General features: G+C 37.2%; 1 protein-coding gene across 51 annotated transcripts in view; it reads right to left on the bottom strand.

Annotated features, from left to right (window-relative positions):
• Window positions 1-9,223: 9,223 nt before the first annotated feature.
• The window catches only part of Nrxn1 (neurexin 1), a 1,143,874-nt gene continuing 1,131,069 nt past the window's right edge, over window positions 9,224-22,028 (bottom strand). For 50 of the 51 annotated variants that reach the window (NM_021767.4, NM_001434104.1, NM_001434105.1 and 47 more), the window contains 1 exon segment: window positions 9,534-12,874. In NM_021767.4, the coding sequence (NP_068535.3) occupies window positions 12,567-12,874 (308 nt within the window). In that variant the 3' untranslated portion in view covers window positions 9,534-12,566. 51 annotated transcript variants of the gene reach the window in all.

Here is a 22,028-nt window from a genome sequence, read left to right as displayed (position 1 = left end):
TCTGAGATCTTCAATATCTTCTTCAGAGACATGAAGTTCTTGTCATACAGATCTTTCACTTGCTTGGTTAACGTCACATCAATGTATTTCATATTATTTGTGACCATTGTAAAGGGTGTCATTTCCCTAATTTCTTCCTCAGCCTATTTATCCTTTGAGTTGAGAAAGGCTAGTTTGTTTGAGTTAATTTTGTATCCACCCACTTTGCTGAAGTTGTTTTTCACCTGTCGGAGTTCTCTTGTGCATTGTTTTAGGAAGCCACTTATGTATACTATTATATCATCAGCAAATAGTGATATCTTGACTTCTTCCTTTTCGATTTCTATCCCTTTGATCTCCTTTTATTGCCTAATTGCCATGGGTAGAATTTCCAGTACTATATAGAATAGATATAGTTCCTGATTTTAGTGGAATTTCTTCAGGTTTCTCTACATTTAGTTTGATGTAGGCTACTGGCTTGCTGTGTATTGCTTTTACTATGTTTACATATGGACCTTGAATTCCTGATCTTTGCAATACTTTTAGCATGAAACAGTGTTATATTTTGTTAAAGGCTTTTTCAGCATCTAATGAGATAATCATGCAATTTTTTTCTCTTAGTTTATTTATACAGTGGATTGTATTGATGGATTTCCATATTTTGAAACATCCTTCATTCCTAGGATGAAGCCTACTTGATCATGATACATAAACATTTTGAAGTGTTCTTGAATATGGTTTGCAAGAATTTTATTGAATTTTTTGCATCAATATCCATGAGGGAAATTGGTCTGAAATTCTCTTTCTTAATTTGATCTTTTTGTGGTTTAGGTATCAGTGTAGCTGTGACTTCATAGAGTGTATTGGGTAGTTTTCCTTCTGTCTCTATTTTATGAAGTATTTTGAGAAGTCTTGGTACTAGGTCTTCCTTGAATGTCTGTCTGATAGAATTCTGCAGTAAAACCATCTAGTCCTGGAGATTTTCTGCTTGAGTCTTTTAATGATTGTTTCTATTTCATCAGGGGTTATAAGAATGTTTGGATGCTTTATCTGATCCTGATTTAACTTTGGTACCTGTTATCTATCCAGAAAATCATCCACTTTAGCCACATTTTCCAATTTTGTATGTAGAGGTTTTTGTATAATTATTTTTTGAATTTCCTCAGTTTCTGCTGTTATGTCTCCCATATCATTTCTGATTTTGTAAATTGGATACTGTCTCTGTGCCTTCTGGTTAGTTTGGCTAAGGATTTATCTATCTTGTTGATTTTCTCAAAGAACCAGCTTCTGGTTTTGTTGATTCTTTGTATAGTTCTCTTTGTTTTTGTTTGTTTGATTTCAGTCCAGAGTTTGGTTTTTTCCTGCTGTCTCTTCCTCTTGGGTATATTTGTTTCCTTTTGTTCTAGAGCTTTCAGATGTTCTGTTAAGCTGTATGCTATGTCCAATTTCTTTATGGAAGTACTCAGAGCTGAGTTTTCCTCTTAACACTGCTTTCATTGTGTCCTATAAGTTTGGATATATTGACCTTCATTTTCATCAAATTCTAAAATGTCTTTAATTTTTCTTCTCTGTTTCTTCCATGACTAAGTTATTGAGTAGATAGTTGTTCAGCTTTCATGTGTATGTGGATTTTCTGTTGTTTTGATTATTGTTGAAGACCATCCTTAGTTTGTGGTGTTCTGATAGGATGCATGGGTTTATTTCAATCTTCTTCTAACTATTGAGGCTTGTTTTGTGTCCAATTTGATGGTCAACTTTAGAGAAGGTGCAGTGAGGTGCTGAGAAGTTATATTTTTTCTTTTAAGATAAAATGTTCTGTAGATGTCTGTTTGGTCCATTCTGTTCATAACTTCTGTTATTTTCACTGTGTCTCTGTTTAGTTTCTATTTTCATGATTTGTCCATTGGAGAGCGTTGGGTGTTAAAGTCTCCTACTATTATTGTGTGAGGTTCAATGTGTGCTTTGAGCTTCAGTAATGTTTCTTTTACCAATGTGGGTGCCCTTGCATTTGGGGCATATATATTCAGAATTGAGAGTTCCTCTAGGTAAATTTTTCCTTTGAAGAGTGCAATGTATTCTTCCTCAATCGTTTTTGTTAACTTTTGGTCGAAAGAAAATTGATACTCTAGCTTGTTTCTTGGAACCATTTGTCTGGGAAGTTTTTCTTCCTAGTCTTTTAGTTTGAGATAGTGTCTGTCTTTGTCACTGAGGTGTGTTTCCTGTAAGTAGCAAAATGCCAGGTCCTGTTTACATATCCAGTCTGTTAGTCTATGTAATTTTGTGGAATTGAGTCCATTAATATTAAGAGGTATTAAGGACCAATAGTTGTTGCTTCCTCTTATTTTGTTGTTAGAGGTTGAATTATGCTTGTGTGGTTCTCTTTTTTCGGGCTTGTTGTGAAATTAGTTTCTTGCTTATTCTTGGGTATGGTTTCCTTTCCTGTGTTGGAGTTTTCCATCTATTATCCTCTGTAGGACTGGATTGATAGAAAGATGTTTAAATTTGGTTTTGTCATAGAATATCTTGATTTCTCCCTCTATAGTAATTGAGAGTTTTCCTGGGTATAGTAGCCTGGACTAGCATTTTTGTTTTTGTTTTTTTATGGTTTGTATGACATCTGCCCAAGAACTTCTGACTTTTATAGTCTCTATTAAGAAGTCTGGTATAATTTTGATGTGTCTGCCTTTATGTGTCACTTTACCTTTTCTCTTACTGCTTTCAATTTTCTTTCTTTGTTCTGTGCATTTGGTGTTTGAATTTTTATGTGACAGGAGTAGTTTCTTTTCCATTCCCATTTGTTTGGTGTTCTGTAGGCTTCTTGTATGCTTTGGTTATCGTTTTATTTAGGTTAGAAAAGTCTTTTGTTGAAGATGTTTGCTGGCCTTTTCAGTAAGGAATCTTCATATCTTCTATACATATTATTCTTAGGTTTGGTCTTTTCCTTGTATCTTGGACTTTTTGAATGTTTTGAGTTAGGAGCTTTTTGCTTTTTCTATTTTCTTTAACTGTTGTATCAATGTATTCTCTCTTCTATCTCTTGTATTCTGTGATGCTTGCATCTATGACTCCTGATCTCTTTCTTACGTTTTCTATCTCCAGGGTTGTTTCCCTTTGTGATTTCTTTATTGTTTCTACTTCCATTTTTAGGTCTTGGAAGGTTTTATTCAATCTTTCCCCTGTTTGGTTGTGTTTACCTGTATTTTTTTTAAGGGATTTATGTGTTTCCTCTTTAAGAGCTTTTACCTCTTTACTTGTGTTCTCCTTAAGAAAGTTATTTATGTTCTTCTTAAAATTCTCCATCATCATCATGAGATGTGATTTTAAATCAGAATCTTGTTTTTCTGGTGTGTTGGGGTATCTAGGGCTTGCTGTGATGGGAGAACTGGGTTCTTATGATGCTAAGTAGGCTTGGTTATTGTTACTTATGTCCTTGTGTTTGGCTCTTGCCATCTGGTTATCTCTGGTGTTGACTGGTCTTGCTGTCTCTGACTGTAGTTTGTCCCTCCCGTGAGCCTGTGAGCGTGTGATTTTAGGTATATGAGCACTCCTGGGGGACCAGCTTTCTCATTGTTGGATTTGGGTGTGCGGACCTGTGGCTCAGGGTCCAGCTCTAGGTGCAGATGAAAACTGGAAGGATCCTGTCCCAGGCTGCTCTGCATTTTCTGTGTCTTGTGGGCACTGTCTGGGTCTCACTTAGGCCAGGTATTATAACAGTAGTGGTGGTCTTCTCCTAGTAGACCAGATCTCTTTGGACAGGATTTGGGTGTGGAGATCTGTGGTACTCGATTAGCTCCAGGGCACACACAGATGGAAACTGGAAGGGGAGCAAATGCATCTTTTGATACATTACATTTTGTTTCCACCAGATAAAAAATGCTGAGACCCTATCAAAAATTTGACAGGGACACATAAGACAAAGAAGGGAATGAAAAACCAGCTGTCTCTATCTTAGACATAAAAGTTATCTTATAGTAAATACCAACTAGGATTATTCTTGTTTATTATTAAACCTCTGTTTATCAAGGATTGGGCTGTGCCCCACCTGTAATCTTAACTTCAAATGGTTCTAAGTTACCTATACCAAGGATGACAATCATGTTTTTATTTCAAAAGTTAATAATTATCATGCACCCCTACCTGTGTTTCAAACGGTTGCTATGGCTACTGTTATGACTATCTGTTGTTACAACAACCTTACCATCATGTCTTTGTTTTAAGAAATTGTTATGACTTTTTATTATGCTTATGTTCTGTTCCTGTAACCCCACTTATTTTGTCTGCTAAATCTCACATTTGGAAAGTGTCTACCCTTGAGATATATGTCTTATCTCCTTACTTTGAAGGCTTACCCTGCAAACCCTGCCTTATGGGAGGCAGCTCATGTACATGAATACAAGGCTAGCTCTTTAAAGAACATTCTCACACGGAGAGAACTCATCAGATAACAGAAGACAAAGTTAGTAGTGATATGCACTAGTCAGCTTTCTGCTATTGTAACAAAATGGCTAAGATGATTAAGCTCATTCAAAGAAAAAGGCTTATTTTTGATTGCAGCCACAGTCCATGGTCACCCGGTGCTCTTGTATTTGTGGTGGATTTGTGGTGGTCCATTACTTTGTACCAATAGCAAAGACTGGAAAAAACTGCCCATTTATTTGCAGCTAAAGTACTGGAATCAAGAGAGAAAGAAATGAAGGACTCAGCTCTCCAATTTCTCCCTGTCAATAATCCAACTCCCTTCTTTGAGAGCTCCACTGCTGGGAAGTGCTACCATCTTCCAATGGACAAAACCTTAAGATGTGCATTGGTAACATGCTCAAGATTCAAACTATATCACAGTGGCCTTCTGAAAACAAGGCAAACCAATCAAGTGTACACTGAGCACCTGGGATAAACCAGACAAGCCAAGAATCAAGCTTAAACATAAGTTTTTTTGAATTAAGCTTCAAGTAATGAAGCACCAGTGAGAATGGATCTTCAATGTAGTCAAAGAATAAATGACTTCCATATCCTTTCTTTGAGAACATTCTGCTCTTGCAAAGACCAATTACATTCTACAGAACATGGGAAGTTATGTTGATTATTTTTAATGTTTTTAGGAAGCAAGGTAGCAGATCCAAAGAACCAAAAGGCATTTTTTTTTCCTGATGTCAAAAGTAAATTTCACAGGTAATTTTGAATAACTACAGTGATCAGCTAAAAATTAAGATCAAAAATTTTTTTAAAAGTACATGTCTTATGGGTACTTTATTTTTTAAAATGGCATTGATTAGCAAACATCACTAATGATTATGCTAATTCTTTTACTCATTAAAATCACAGACAACTGAGAAGAATATATTCCTGATCTCACATATTTTCCTTAGGATATTCTGTTAAGTGTTGAGGATTCTACTGAAAGCATTGGCAAGCTTACAGGCCTGAGACTAGCCAGTTCACAGATATGATGGACAACCTGTGGCATCATACAGTGCTAACATTTCAGACAAAAAACCTGTTTGTTTGTTTGTTTGTTTGTTTGTTTACTACAAGTTACTATGATAATATCTTATCTCTATCAGACACAAAACCTTAGTTCTCATCCAGATATTATCAAGTGCCCCTAGAAGCACAAGTACCAACTGTTGAAAAGCACAGTGTAGAGATTATCTTCTGTCATTTCTGTTTTTATTGTTATTGGGGTCCTACCAGAGAAGATTGTTTAGAAACAGTTTATATTCAATTGAAAGCCATTACTCCAGTTGCCTCAGGTATTACTCAAATACTCAGGTATTTGGGACCCAAGTATAGGCCTGAGCATCTAGATTAAGAGTCTTTTAAAGGCAAAACACACATCTGTTATTTTGCTTTGCATGAGCCAGCAGTTTAACTGAAGTTAACTAAGATAAGCAGTAGTATAAAATTTGAAGTAAAAAAAAAGCCTCATACATTTAAATAATAAATCTCATAGGCATGAGTTAAAAGTATTTTGCTTTGGGAAAAACCAGCAACAAAAACAACAAAGGTTGCTGTTGGTCAGAATTTAGTTGAGTGCTTGAGTTTCATATAAAAATATAGATTTTAAAAAACAACAGGATGCCTGTAGTTCTTTGTATAAGGTTTAGGCCTGATGGTCTCTCTACCCACCCTACTCCCTTCATGTTTGCATATCTATTGCATACATATGCATATGAATATGGAGGTAAGAAGACAGCTTCCATGGGGTACAAGTGGGGTAGGAGGGCGTGCTTTCTCTTCTTCTGCAATGCAGATTCCAGAGATGGAACTTAAATTTTCAGGCTTTTCAGGAAATGTTTTGTTTTGTTTTGTTTTATTTTATCCCTTCTAAGCCTTCTTACTAACTGTAAAAATGTGGTTTGCTACAACTTAAAAGAATTCAATAAGTTTAGAATGTCTATAGTTTTAATAAAATGAAAACCATAATTTAGCTTGGGAAAGAGATGACCCAAGCAGAATTTAGTGGAGGCTGATAGAATGGGAAAGGCTATCACGTGGGAGAGAGGGATATTCTGTGTGGTATGAGGAGCACTACAAACAAGGCATACTGTCATGCAAAGCTGTATATAAGCAAGCGTGCTTATTCACTAATGAAATACACAGCGTTGCAAAGAAATGAGCTGGATAAAAACTGGTCTGGGGTGCCACATACTTGACTTTATTGGTAGAAATATAATTATACACCTTAATATAATTTTAATCTTAGATTAACTATTTTGTGATAGTCATACTAACTGCCTAGCATGTTCTACCTGTTAAAAAGGTAAGCAATGTTTCTGTTTTAATCAAATACTCTGTATACAACATTTAAATTATTTTTGTTGTTGTTTTTGTTTTGTTGTAGTTTTGGTTTACTTTTGTTTCTTTTTAAAGATGTATTTATTTTATGCATATGATTTACTGTAGCTGTCTTCAGGGGGCATCAGATCCTATTACAGATGGTTGTTAGCCACCATGTGGTTGCTGAGAACTAAACTCAGGAACTCCCAGAAGAGCAGTCAGTGCTCTTAACCACTGAGCCATCTCTCTAGCCCTTTTTGTTTGGTTTGGTTTTGTTGTTGCTGTTGTTGTTTCCAACTTCAAAATCCTGTAGGTTGATCCATTCTCTCTCTTTCTCAACTGACTCAATTTTGTATCAATTCCTACAGCTGGTTATTTTCAAATCTAGACTTTAGGCCTCGATTTATTGTAAATTTTGTTATTAAAAAATGACTATTGAGGTATTTTAATTTAACTGTAGAGCACTGTTATAAAGTTACCATTTCAACTGCGCTAATTTCTGCACTTTACATTGATACTATCAATATCCCATCGTTTTTCAAAGTGTTTTTTTTTTTTTTTTGGGTTCTCTTTGTCTGGTATGTTTTGCCCCAGTGGAAAAACCCTACCATTGTTTTTCCTGAGATTGAAATTCAGATGGAGAACATTAGAAGTCCCTTGAATGTTCTTGTTTCTCAGCTCAAATTACTATATTGTTTGGAGAGAAGGCATTCAAAACAAAAAAAAGAGTACTTAACACAATCACAAGACAACCACAATTGAAGCAGGTCTAGAACAAGTCTCCTTTAGGAAAGAAAATGCGTCAGAAAGAGATCAAAGGATCTCCTCCTGGATCTTCTAGGATTTCCTCCTGTCTGGAAATCCTAGAAATACTTGTGTTCTCCCTTACACTTAAATGTAAGCAGCTATCTGGTGGTGCCTTAGGTAGTCTTCATCATAGTCTATCTGCTATTTTAGGATGGCAGTGACCTTAGAGTGTTAAAAGGCAGATGCTTTACTTGGATAGGAGCTTGCTACATACTGGGTATATGTAGCCCATCTTCAGAATGCTAAATTGAATGTTCCAACTCATGGAAAAGTTTATCCTTAAATGAATATTAATTTTCTTGGAAAGCTGGATATAAAAGCTTCTTATAAAAGTTTTGCCTATATCCAATATCTGTTTCAGTGGTTCCTTTTTTTTTTGCGGAGTTTCAGTCTTTTGAAAACGTTATAGGCCTAATCTATATATTTCTTTTTCCCAGTAGTATAACCATCTATGTTATATATGCATATAATTAGAAATATATTTTTATATGCACATGTGTTTTGGAACCCTTGATGCCTATAATTGAATTTCATAGGTTCCCCACAGTTTAAGAATCCAAGAGTTCTTGGTTTATGTCCTAATTAGCTTTCACTGTAATTTTGACACAACTAGTATTATTTGGAAAGAGTATCAATAAGCAATTATCTAGATTTGGTTGGACCATGGCCTTATCTATAGGGCACTGGGATTGTCTTGATTGTTCACTGATATAGGATGACTTAGCCCATTGTAGGGGACACTATTCCCTAGGCAGAAAATCATGAGCAGTGTGTAAGAGAAAACAGGCTAACAGAAAATAAGCAAATAAAAATATGTACACGTGTCTATTTCTTGTTGCTCCTGTTGGTAGATTTCATGTGACGAGCTACTAGACTTCCTTGCTTTGACTTCTCCTCAGTGGTGGACCGTAACCTGGATGGAAACCTGAAATATGCCCTTTTTCCTCTTAACTTTCTTTGTCAAGCTATTTTACCACATCAATTCAAATGCATGTAGAATCAGAATGTACTGATTATAGTATTTATACCACTTTGAAATTCCCTACATTTTTAAAGGAAGCCAAATGACATAGTCTTTAATTTAAACATTAAGGAAATATGGGTTGTTTCTCCGCTACATGCCAAACTTGTAGATTAATATTAAAAAAAGAAATAATTCAAAGCTTTTTAACAATATATTAATAACTATCCAAGTATGTGGCATTAACATTGAAACTCACTGCTATGAAAACGGAAGAAAATGTCTCATGATTTTACTACCAGAAAGTTGTTTCAAAAGATCCAAGGTCTTAAAATAATTACCAGCTGTTCGATGGAAAGTCAGTGGTGGGCCATACGGTTACCACAACAAAGCTCTGCTTTATGAAAACTGAGCATAACCTTTGTATAGAAACTGCATGTCTGCTTATATGCATGTCAGGATTTGGAAAAGGTTTGTTGCCTTTTTTTCATTTTGCATGTTGTTCAAATAACAATCTCATCAAATGTTTCTGTTTTCTTAAGGCCTTAATTTCTATGAGATGCAATTTTAGTTATCATCTTCTGTGTGTGTTTACTTGTACTGGACATATTAGTTCATATTACCATTACAATTCTGTATTATTCTTAGTACAGGTGAGAGGGAGGGAGTAGGGAAATCATAGCTAATGAGACATTCTTTAGTTAATTACAAGTGTATTTAACTTTGATTCCATTGCAACTTACAGAGTGTATTTATGACATCGGTATATATGAATCAGTATATGAATCAGTATGATTCCCTGCTAGTTCTGCAATTTTCCATGAGAGCTACCTGCATCTTAAGTGTATGAGCAGAGGGATGGACTGAGTAGGAAACACCAAAAGGGGTGTGAAATCATCTTTTCCTGTGTGTCTGGGGATAAGATTACCTTTCAAATGCAGTCTTTCTGACTGCTATATTCAGTGGCAAAATGGTGTCACCTGTAATTTTTAAAGTCAATAAACCACAGTTGTATTAAGAAATATTTTATTAACAAAACAGTAAATTCCACTTGCTTAGCATTTTCAATAATGGATAAATTGGCCTTGCAACAGAAAAACAAAACAAAACAAACCCCTTAGATATCCAGTCACGCGAAGCACTAGAAGGGTGTGATTGAAGTGACCTTTCCTTGATTTCTTAGGGATGTACCACCTCACACATTATTGTAGTCATCGTTTTTGTTTTTAAAGGCAACACATTACATGGATTAAAAAAGAAGCATACTCAATCAGAAAAGTTACAATCAAGAAATGTAGTCAGTTTGTGCCAGGTAGTGTGAAAACTTCTGTGAGTTGCAGGTGACACACGGAACCTGACCTCTTTAGTATAAAGATAATTGGGTTGGATTCAAGTCTTTTTCCTTCAAAAATTCAGCGTCCTCTCTTTTCCTTCTGCATTCAGGGGGGAAAACCTGCTACGTATTTTGTAGGTCAGTAAAATTAGATATATATTTTACCAGTACTATCAGTTTCTATCTATGTGTAAAATTTTGAAACTCTTTCTGGGAAGAAACACTGAAATCAGTTACAAACAGTAAGCCTCCCAGATAGACCATTTAGAAAGTTACAATTCAATTTATTTTTCCACCATCTTTTAGAATCCGTTCAGATGAAATTAGTTTGTGTTAAATAGATACAATGGAACATATATATATATGTAAATTGGTGGTTTTATGTTCCTTTTTATTACTCTGGCTTTCCCTGAGTAAGGCTGAATGAGAGGGGTAGGGAAAAGACTTGTGAGATCTTTTAACCTGCAAAATTAAGAATATATGAAGATATGAAACAGAAGAAATGGGTATTGAATTTTAACTCGGTGTCATCTATTTTTGGGGTGATGAAGAGCCTTTCAGACGTCTTACACAATTTCTTGGCAGCTGTACTTCTTTGAAATTACATGTACTTCTAGGATAGTGTTATGTCTGAAATCCAGGCCACCTCTTGGCATGTGTTTTATCAACTAAAGTACCACAAAAGATGTTTTGCATTTTTTTGCCTTGCTGATTAAAGCTGGTTATAATGGTATCTTTCTCTTTTATGAAACCTAGTGTCATTCTTTTAGATGTTTATGTCGTGCGATCAGTTTTTACAGAGGCATCACCCTGCAACCTCAGAATTATTTTCTCACATTGAAAATTTATTGCTGTGAACACCATTGAAATAATATGCAAAACAAGTGTGTAACCTACACTTCACCACTACACAGTGTATGTTAAACTAAAACTATGTTTAAGTATATAGATGTAAAACCAGAAAAGTTAAAATTTAGTCAATAGTCAACAAATATAGAATGATTTTAATGGGTAGTAATACAGAATCAAAAGTTACTGAGAATACTTTTTTAGTTGAGAAAATGCTTACTTTCCATAAAGCTTAATCATACACACCATGTTCAGAGAATATATATAATTTTATGGGAAAACATTTTCCATTGCAGCAGACAGAGTTCACCAACATTGTCTATGTAATGCCTGTAGAGTGATGCATATTTATGCAGCCATGTATGGTGATGCTTATCTTTCACTTAAAAACTGGGCTCCATTTTACTAGGGACTAAGAACTCAAGGTTTCCTCGAATAAGGATCTCAATGAAGCAAATCACCCATTTCTTATAATACCTTGGCACAACTGTCTTCCTTCACACTTTCAATTTATCAGTATTTGTGTGTTTTGGTGTCCCATCACATCTGATGGCTGCCTGTGTGTGTATTTGTGTGTGTGTGTGTGTGTGTGTGTGTGTGTGTGTGTGTGTGAATGTTAAACACATATAGAAATATGAATATTTTGGAAAGAGAAAGGTTTATATGATACTTAGGTATATGTTTCACCTTCTAATTCACACCTTTCATACAGATACTAAAACTTAATAATGCAACAGAATGAAGGCTATATATGTAGGAAAGGAAGTAGCTGAGTCTTTTTATATACATTCATACATATCTTTCTTAGAATAAACACTACACTGTAATTTTGTTTAAAAAAGTAAGTAATTGTGGCAATTTATAATGGTGGCAAAAAAATCTGTCTGAAATAATTGTTGCTCCGATGTCGTAAAACTCCCTATACTTAGCAACACTTATAACACTAAATTTACCAAAAATGGCTGAACAGCAGAGATATAGTTTGCATTTTCTATACAACAGGCTATAAAACGTCACTTATCACAGTCCAGAAAGCACACAGAGATGGGTTTATATAAACATGTAATAACATAGTAAGCGTGCATGAAAATTTCCCAATGATTGCATCTATGCTCTCTCATTTTTGCTTTGAAATTTTAGTGTGAAAATGTGCCTTATGTTTCACATTTTTGAAAATAAGGCCTCCATACTTTTTTTTAAATTATTATTCCCTCACAAACAGAAAGGGGCTTTTAAATGCGTTCCTGCATAAGTCTTCAAAAAAGGCCAGCACTTTGTCTCAAATGCAAGTTCCAACCCCTGCTCCAGTCGCACCGCACCGGCTGACCAACTCCTCATAATTGCAGATGGTCCCACAGGAAGACTCTTCTCTGGCACTCCCACTGACTGGCTCCTCAGGAAAGCGCTAGCACTTTGGCTGAATCCAGGGTCATAGGTAGCTTCTTTGTGTGTGTTGTGTTTTGTGTTGGTTTGTGTTGTGCCTCGATGTAATACTCCTTTGCTTTATGAATGCGTGCGGTCCTCACCGTCTTTTAGAATGTTCCAGCAACATAAAGACAGGCAGAGTAAATGAAAACACTGCGGATGTTAGGGAATTGTATTGGCCCCTGTTTTTGTTTTTGTTTTAGTATTTTTTCCTTCCTTTCTTCTCTCTTTCCTTTTTTTTGTGTATGTTTTTTTTTTGAGAAACAAGAGCATGACATACTTGTTTGTTTTTTTTTAAAAAGAGTTTTCCCTCCTGATCGCATTCCCTGTCTTCTTTTGTATGTGCTTCATAAAAAGGAAAGTAAATAAGTTTATATTATGTCTCAGATAAAATGAAGACTATTTCTATACAAGTGTCCTTTTCGAATCTTGAGATCAGACATAATACTCCTTATCCTTGTTCTTCTTGTTTTTGTTGGCGCTTTTCGCACTGCTGGGCTGCTTCTCCTTGACCACAGCCCCATTGGACTGTGCTGAGTTACTGATGTAGTTTCGACTCTCATCCACGTGATATGAGCCTTCATCCCGGTTTCTGTACTTGTACATGGCATAGAGGAGGATGAGGATGCACAGAGCTGCTGCTGCGACAATCCCCACCACCATGCCAGTGGTACTGCTAGACTCCCGGATCACCTCTGCCGAGCCTGGGTATGGTTCGCGGCCGCCCACTCGGGTGGGGTTGGCTGTAGGAAACAGGATGAGAACAAAGTGATTATTCAGTTTCCTGGATGCCAGCAAACATACTAACTTAAGTATCTATTTTAGGGCCTGATGGAACAACGTCGGCTCTTTAGAGAAAGCGTTACAACACTAAATAGAGCTCTTCCTCTCATGGCCACTACATTGTAGGGACTCTATCCACGTTTAGAGGGAGATGATATTGCCATCTACGTTTCCATCCTTCTCACAGATGAATTTAGTTAACACCACAGTTCCAGAGAGTTTTATAGGACCATTTTCATATCAGGTAAGACATCAGAAACCCAACATCAGATAGTCATGTAGAAGGAAGTTAATGAAGCTTCTGGATACCCAGTGCTAACTCTGGACTCATGAGGACTGATAAACAAGGAACAACGTGAGAATTCATCCCACTTTGTGATAAACATCGTACCAAACAATGAAATAATCCAAACATTTCTGAATAGTCCAGTTGAATGTTTCTTAAATTTTAGTTGTGTGTGTGTGTGTGTGTGTGTGTGTGTGTGTGTGTGTGTGTGTGCATGTGGTTATGGTAGACGCCAGAAGCATTAGATCCCATGGATTTGGGGTTACAGAGAATGGTAAAACAGTTTATCAGAGTGCTAGGAACCAAACCCAGATCCTTTGCGATATAGAACAAGTACATGTTCTAGCCCTGTGCCTGTGTCTAGCCCTCAGTGCCTGCATTATAAAGTATAATTGTAGATACATGATTGTAAATAAAGACAGAACTCCTTTCCTTTACTGTTGAAAATCCACTTGTCTAGTAAGGGTACATGTGTTTATCCACTGGCAGTGAGCTAGTGATCCTCACGTTAACTTTGTATGGTGATACACGCCTGCAATAAATACCAGCATTTTGCAGCTTTGGAGAAGAATGTAGGGATGTAACCTTTCAATGTTTAAACTACCTTCTAGGTTGGTTTTGGGACAAATTTCATAATGTATCTAATGATAATAAAAGAGGCAATAGTAGAACTCTCCCCTGGTGTGTCAGCTACAAAACCCTCACCCGAACTTCTCTAAGAGGAAAAGTCCTCCCTTGGGTACAAGTGTAGGATATATGATGTCTGCTCCAAGGCCTACGAGGACACTGAGGCTGCCTGCAGAACAGAAAGAAACTCCTAGGATGTGGTAATAAGAATATGAGAACTGTGGGCGGCTTTGTGCTTTCTCCAAAGCATGGAAGCCAATGCCTGTCTGTCCTCGACCCTGAACCGTTTCTCTGTAGCCTTTTACTTCTTGTTTCTTTTCTTTGATTCTCCATTGTTTACCTTACCCCACACAGAGACAACTAAAAGATTACTTCTCTGTTGTAGAGGGTTAAGAATACCATAACTTCCAAAAGTGTGCACACTGCTGTTAAGCAACCTCAAGATTCCAAAAATATATTGAACATATTTCTCTACATACATATTTGAGTGTGCGTGTTTCTACATTGGTGCCTCTTAATTACTCAGAGACGTTTACTAATGCATGAAGCGCTGCTTTGAAAACCCACATTGCAGGCGGGAAAGAGTTCTTCATAGATAAAGACACACAGCTAAGTCTAACGACCTATGTTCAATCCCCAGATAACACCTGATAGAAGGGAAGAACTTGCCTCACAAGTTGTCCTCAGACCTCCATAAAGTCACTGTCACATATATGAGCTGACATACATACATACACACACACGTAAAATGCAATAAAAACTTTAAAAAGAAAAACTACATTTTCAAACGTCACTAAGATTTCTTCTGCATAAATATAGGGCTTTTGCTGTTAGTTTCTTTTCCTTCATCAAATAATGCCTCATCAATATAGTTGCTTATAAAACCATGGCTTTCTGTCTCAAAGCAGCAAGGAGCTCGGCTCTGTGACTACAGAACGGAGCAGGGGAAAGCCTTCTGTGACGATTGTGTCAGTGTTTTACAGAAGGCCTTGTAATGGTGTCGACAAAGCCTCCGAGTTGTTTCTGTGGCCAAGGTGGAGGGAAACAAAGACTATAATCCACACTATTTAATTACAGGAAGTGAATTTCTCCTCGAAAGCCTTCTGTAGTAAGTCTGTCAGTACCAGGCAAACCAAAGGCAGCACTTTCTCTTTAAACACAGTCCTCTTTGCCAAAGTGTGCCAATTAGCTCAGCTGCAAAATGACAACTTTCAGTGTGAGCCTCTGGCAGTGTTCTTTTATCCTGGTGTCTCGAGAGCTGAAAAGGTAATTGTATTTAAATGTTACCTGAATCATTTTATTCCTGTACCTGATGAAGGAATGCTGAAACACGTTTTCACAATAACCTTTCTTTTTCGGGAGGAAATGAAAGGATAATGAGCTAGAATCCTAATCATTTAGCTTATTATATTACAACTTTGGGGCTTTAAACGTATTCAAGGTTTAAATTCAATATGCTAACAATGGGTGTGTGTGTGCACAATTAGGAACTGGTGTTAGATGTTTTTAATGCTGGAATATTAATCTCATTTTTCTCATGTGTATCTGATACGGCTCTGGAACACCTATGCAAGCAGAGCTCACTCTAGAAGGAGATCGCAAGACACAAGCAAACTCTGAATTCTGCCCTATAAGCATTTGATAAGCATCTCCTGTTTAAGAAATGTACTTTCCCATTCTGCAACACCAGCCAAAATGCTTAAGTCACATGAGGGCCACAAATAACTCTGCCTATCCCACTTTAAGAGATTTTAAATACCATAAATCTTAAAATAACACAAAAAACACTCCCCAGAAAACTACAATCAAAAACCAATGAAAAGTACCTTTTCATCCCTTTTATTAACATTAAAAAATTAACAACTATTAAAATAGGTATTGCTATAAAGCTGCTTAGACTACACAGTTGTTTCCATGTCTGCTTGGTTAAACAATAGTTACTTCTCTTTATGTCTCAAACCTTTCTTAAGGCTACGTGATATATCCATTAACTTTTGTAATATTGTCAAAATAAATTATGTATTAATGAGAAATCTCTCCCTGATGAATGCACAATAACAGACTAACTAACTTGAAATACGTTTATTAATTAAAATATAGCCACTAATGTTGTATTGTGATGGTCACTGAAAAAATCTCTGAGTACGCTTCATATTAATTTGAATGTAGAAAATGTCTGAATGATACTGAGCTAAATTCCCTGTTATATAATTCCAAATCCTATATATTCTAAAATACATTGACTACAAGGGTAGCTATATATTAACCACATAAGAGAGCCAATCTAAGAAAAATGCCTTAATCAGAGGAATGTAGAATTAATCCATATATTTCATGGGTTGAAGGATTTTGCATTTTCACACTTCATAATAAACACAAAAGTGGCTATAATGACGAGAAATGATTTTTTGAGCCCCTGTAAAAGCTGTATGAATGAACTTTGTTTTATCCATTCTCCTTCTCTCTGTCACAACACATGACAGAAATATATGTTTTTAAAAAAACAAATCAAAACTGGGCAGTATTGTCACCAGCCTCTGATTCCAGCACTCAGGAGGGAGGCAGAGGCACACACATCTCTGGGGAAGCCATGTCTACACAGAGAAACCCTGTTTCCAAAGTCAAGTAGTAGTAGTAATAGTAGTAGTAGTAGTAGTAGTAGTAGTAGTAGTAGTAGTAGTAGTAGCAGCAGCAGCAGCAGCAGTAATAATAGTAACAATAATAGTAATAATAATAATAATAGGAGGAGGAGGAGGAAAGAAGAAGGGATAATCACACACAAATATGAACTCCAATAAGAAGATACATGTAGATTGTTAGAGCTGGTTCTTCACCCTGAGCCTTAGAGCACACAAGGTCTATCTATGTCAGGGGTAAATTCCATGGGACTCATGGTGGTCACAAAAGGAGCCAAGAAGTAGATATTGATGAGTGACTAGAAATGGAAATGCACTAAACTTCAATGGTTAAATATATTTCGCTTTAAAGCGAGGTAACTGTCAAGGAGGGGCATGAGTAGGCAAGTCTCCAAAGTCACATATGATCTGACTCATAGCATTAAGCAAACTCATGAACTACACAGATGTATGAAAACATAATTCCAACATATTATATCTAGCAAACTTCCTCATGCCTTAGCTACTTCCTCTACTCTGTAGAAAAGCATGTGGAATTACATCATTATCTCACAGAATCCGCTTCCTCTACATGAGGTGAGAGAGTATGCCAATTTTGACAGTAACACAAAGGCACTGGATTCGGGTTGGCAATTTAATACAAATGACTGTGAGGCTGTCAGTGGCACTGACAAGAACAGAACCCTTTAACAGGGCCAGATCCTCCCCATCAGCTATTTCATATTTTCTTCTCAACTCCATAGGAATAACCAACTTATCAACCAACCGGACATCCCAGGGCTCCCAGGGACTAAATTTCTAACCAAAGAGTAAACATGGAGGGACCCATGGCTCCAGCCACATATGTAGCAGAGGACAGCATTATCCGGCATCAATGGGAGGATGAGATCTTGGTTCTGTGAAGGCTTGTTTCCCCAGTGTAGGGGAAAGCCAGCACAGTGAGGTGAGAGTGGGTGGGTGAGAGGTGAGCAACCTCATAGAAGCAGGGGGACAGGAGGGGTAGTTCTGTGGAGAGGTGGTTCAGGAGGGGTAGCCAGGAAAGGGGATAACATTTGAAATGTAAATACATTGAATATCCAAGAGAAAAGAATAAAAAGCTGGAAAAGAGAAGCTTCTTCTATGAGGATAGAACCTGTACTAAATTATAAGGATAAGTTTTCCCTTAATACTTCATCACTGTTTAATACTTCATCACTATCTACATCTACATCTATATCTATATATATGATATGTGATATATATATATGTATATATGACATTCTCAAAGAATAAATAAATAAAAAACACTCTATCCTAGAAGATTCAGTGATAGTGTATAAGCCATTATTCTGTTGATCCTGAGGCCCTGGAGTTTTACACAATAGACTCAAATCAATAAAATGAATAAAATAAATAAGATAAAATAAAATAAAATAAAACTGATCTCTTTTTTTTTTTCAAAAGAGAAATGATATGCAAGATCCCAGTCCACAAGATTTTTAGTCTGGGGTTTCTTTGGTAGTGGACAGGGCCACTTTATATTTCCAATAATAAGTTTGCCAAGGCAGTGACATGCAGTCACATGCTCTGTTTGTCACCCAAACTGCCATTTTTATGAATGTATTTTGTACACTTGAACAAGCAGTTTGCCCACTGTATTCTTATTATATTTATGTTGTTTCCAGAATTCTCTTTCGGGATAAGAGTGTAGTTTCCAGGCTAATTTTCTTTCACCAATATACACAACTAGTGTATAGTTTCATCATCAAGCATGACCCTGTCACATCCACGATAAAGCATGTGCCTTTTTATAGAGTAACGACAGTGAACATTCAGCATTCCAGCTTTAAGAAAGACCACTAAGAAATCGCCAGTCCTAAGGAATAATAAAGAGTAAAGCATGCCAATGATAAAACATGGAATGTCAACTATATATTTTGGAGGTGGGATAGCATATACAGAATCCCAAAAGCCTGCACGATTCTACATGTCTCATTTTGGTAAGTAGAGTTATTATCCTGCAATGATCCTTTTAAAAAAAGTTGGCAAGATATATAGATTGGATTTTTTTGTAAAGAATCTTTTAGTAGTCCTGGTTTTATCATAGATCTAACTTAAAGTAATTACATTCACATTTCTATCTCTACCCATTTAGGAAAATCACCTCTCTAAAATAACCTCACTGGAACAGATCTCCACACTGTGTTTTAGATAGATATGGATGGTATTATAATTTGAGGCAGGCCTTGAAAATGGTTTCAGATTTATGGGGAAGATTTGACTTTTCCCACACCCAGTTACGTTAATACTGTGAAAAGAAAATTGGAACTGTAGGCTCCTGGGGTGCTTACCAATTGAGATTAGTACATTTTTCTCTCCTGTGTCTAACATCAACAAAAGGGGGCTATTATTTTTCTCATTTTTGTCTTTCATTATACTATAGGCCAACATAAGCCGTCGTGATGGTATCAGTCTGAAGAAGAGAGACCTAGGCACCACATTTGCAGGAGGAATGGTACAGTGGTGCACACAGTATGTTTGAATTTCAACCTCTTCTGGGTTTTATGAGAAATGATGGCTGTTCTGCATCTCAAATCCCTATAGTTTGTCTGCCCACCAGGACCCACTATGTCTTAAGTCTTCTGCAGCTCATGACTCATGCGTGAATAGGAAGAAAGGGGATACAGGATGGCTTTCGAGCTTCCTCAGTAAGCTAGAGATTCAGGGAGAATGAGGGACCAAGACAACACTGTAATCTGATTGGCTATGGAATGTCTGATTTTTTTTCTCTGCTCCATTCCAAATTGTCAAATCTCATGTTTAAAGGAAGGTGTAGGGGCCACAATTCTGAGATCAAGAGGATTATTATCTTCTTTTGCAAGCTAGGGTTTATATGAATGAGGATGCTAAACACAGAGACTATTATGGTACCCGCTGCCAAGGTAGGGTGGCTGCCTCAGTTGGCTTCTCATGAGAAGGACAGACCACTGAAAGACTGTATCTTTTATGGCGTTTCTTTCGTGTAAGAGGAATACACACAAAACATCCCTTTCCTGTCTTATGTAGGGGAGACCATAGGATCAAGCCGTTTTTCAGGCTGCTGTATTTATAAACCCTATGTTCATAGTTTCAACCATCTGCACTCTTATAGAAACTTCATATGGCAATTAAATACATTTAACTGTATAAAACACTTGAAAGCATCATGGTGTACATGAACATACAGGAAAATCTAGCTTCTCTTGATCCTTGCTGGCTTCCTCACAGCTGCCTACTCAACCTTGCCATTTATTTATTTATTCACTGAGGCAGGTGTAGCCATAGCATTATTGCTCTTTCCAATTCCGTACATGGAAAAGAAAGTTCTACTTCTCTGTTGACCACAGCTCTTTTTCATTCTTTCTGCATAAATACTATGTATCTATCCTTCATGAAGTGTGCTCTAAGACTCGCCTCCACCCTCCTCTAGGTGCAATTATATAGTATTCTGGAGTTGAGTTTCAAGGACAGTTTGGGATAGCATATAACTAAGCTTCTTGGATGCATCCCTTTATATACCTTTATAGGTGAGTAGATATACTACCAAAAATTTAAGTCATGTATAACAAAACCAGGAGAATTGTGGTAGAAAACAAATCTATAGGTGCTATACAGGAATGTGACTGTGGATTCTGGGTCATAAAAAAGAGTAGGGGAACATTCCTTTAATTTCAGGAACTGGAAAGCCTGAAGGCAGATGTCTGGTTTTTGGTGCCTGGCTGCAGCCGTATAACAAATTTTAGACCATTCACAGTGATAGCATGTCTCAAAAGGGAAGGAAAAACAAAACAAAACAAAAGCAAGCCAGCAAACAGAGAACAAAATGAAAAAAGCCAGAGTAGTCTCCTAAAGAGAAGCAACGCTGGGGTTAGAGACATGGTTCAGTGGCTAAGAGCACAGGAACAAATCCGCTCTTGTAGCTCACAGTTGCCCCCAGCCACACGGCTCTGGAGGATTCGACGTCCCCCACTGGCATCTGATGAACCTGCACTCTTGTGTGCATACCCCACGCCATCGCGGAAGCACAAGGTCACATAATTGAATATGTGATTTTGAAGCAGTAACAGCACAGGTGGAATCATCTGCAGGAAGGAAAGACTTTGCTCTGTGGGAAACAAACTGACCAGGGTGGCCGCAGGACCGTGAACTTGGGAAAGTGAGCAGCTGTCTGAATGTGAACTAAAGCTTATCACAGTAGGCAGCAGAGCCATAAGTATAAAGCACGACATGTGTGACATCACTAACAAGGTAACACTGCAAGAGAAAAGAGAGGAGACATGATATCTGTGGAACCTATGAAAAACGGGAGTCGATACCTCTAAAACACAAAGGAACGTGCACGGAAGGATGAGAAACCAACGAGCCTTTAGAGGGATAGCTAGAATACACAGTAATGGGTTGAGGAGTTCAGTAGTACAGCCAATGACTTCCAACGCTTACAGGACGGAGTCCAGGAACGCTTAGGAAATTCAAAGAAATGAACAGTCTCAATCATGTACCATTCATTATGTTGCAGACTCTGTAGCATGTTGAAATTTTAATGAAATGTTGCATTTCTATGCGACCTCACCCCACTTCAGACTAGTTTATATGTTCTTTGGTAAATGTTTTCTGCTACTCTATTTATTAGCATTTTCTCTACTTCCCAACTTGTACTTGAGATGGAACACACCTGCTGAATGGTTTTCTCACAGATTATGGGAAGGGATTGCTGCAAGCTGGTCAGTGTTTAGGAGTGAAGGATGGTAAATGTGACCATTAAAAACTGTGAAAGTTTTTATTTCAGACTTTGAGAAATGGAGTTAAGCAAGTGGGCAAAGCATTGACATTGTAGATTCCCATATTCTTCTGAGAGAATCTCAGTATGAATTGTATATATGTCTATGTATGAGTCTGTGTGCTTGTATATGTGTGTGAATCTGTGTGTGTGTGTGTGTGTGTGTGTGTGAGAGAGAGAGAGAGAGAGAGAGAGAGAGAGAGAGAGAGAGTCTGTGAGTGAATGTGTGCTCGTGTGTAGGTGGGTTTGTGTATTTGTGTGTGTTTGTGTGTGTGTGTGTGTGTGTGAGTATGTGTGTGAGTCCGTGTGAAATGTGTTTATGTGTGTCACTGTGTGTGTGTGTGTGTGTGTGTGTGTGTGTGTGAGTATGTTTGCATACATGGAGACTCTGACTAACCTGGAACTCACTCAGTAGCTCAAACTGCACTTGAAGTAATGATCCTTTGCCTCAAGCTCCTGAGAACTGGTATTACAGCACTGAGTGCTTCTGAACACAGCATATACACTTGTAAGATGGGTCTGTGGATAATAGGCTTGGCATGCATGAACCGTGTACCAGGAAAGAACTAAGTACACAGTTGTCCTTTGACCTCTGTGTGTGCTGTGTGTGCTGTGGCATACATATGTCCACACATGCACCCACATTCAATAATAAGAAAGCTTTCTTATTATTATGTATACTTTTCCCGCTATCCATCTAGAACCAAACTACCTAGTATGAAAGTGGACAGTTGGAAGAGCTGGGGTCAATCTTCATTCACACGAACATC

The sequence above is a fragment of the Rattus norvegicus genome, chromosome 6 (genome assembly GCF_021556685.1).
Source record: "Rattus norvegicus strain SHRSP/BbbUtx chromosome 6, alternate assembly SHRSP_T2T, whole genome shotgun sequence".
Classification (NCBI taxonomy): Eukaryota; Metazoa; Chordata; class Mammalia; order Rodentia; family Muridae; genus Rattus; species Rattus norvegicus.
Note: the sequence above shows the minus strand (reverse complement) of the source record. Positions and strands in the feature narration are given on the sequence as shown.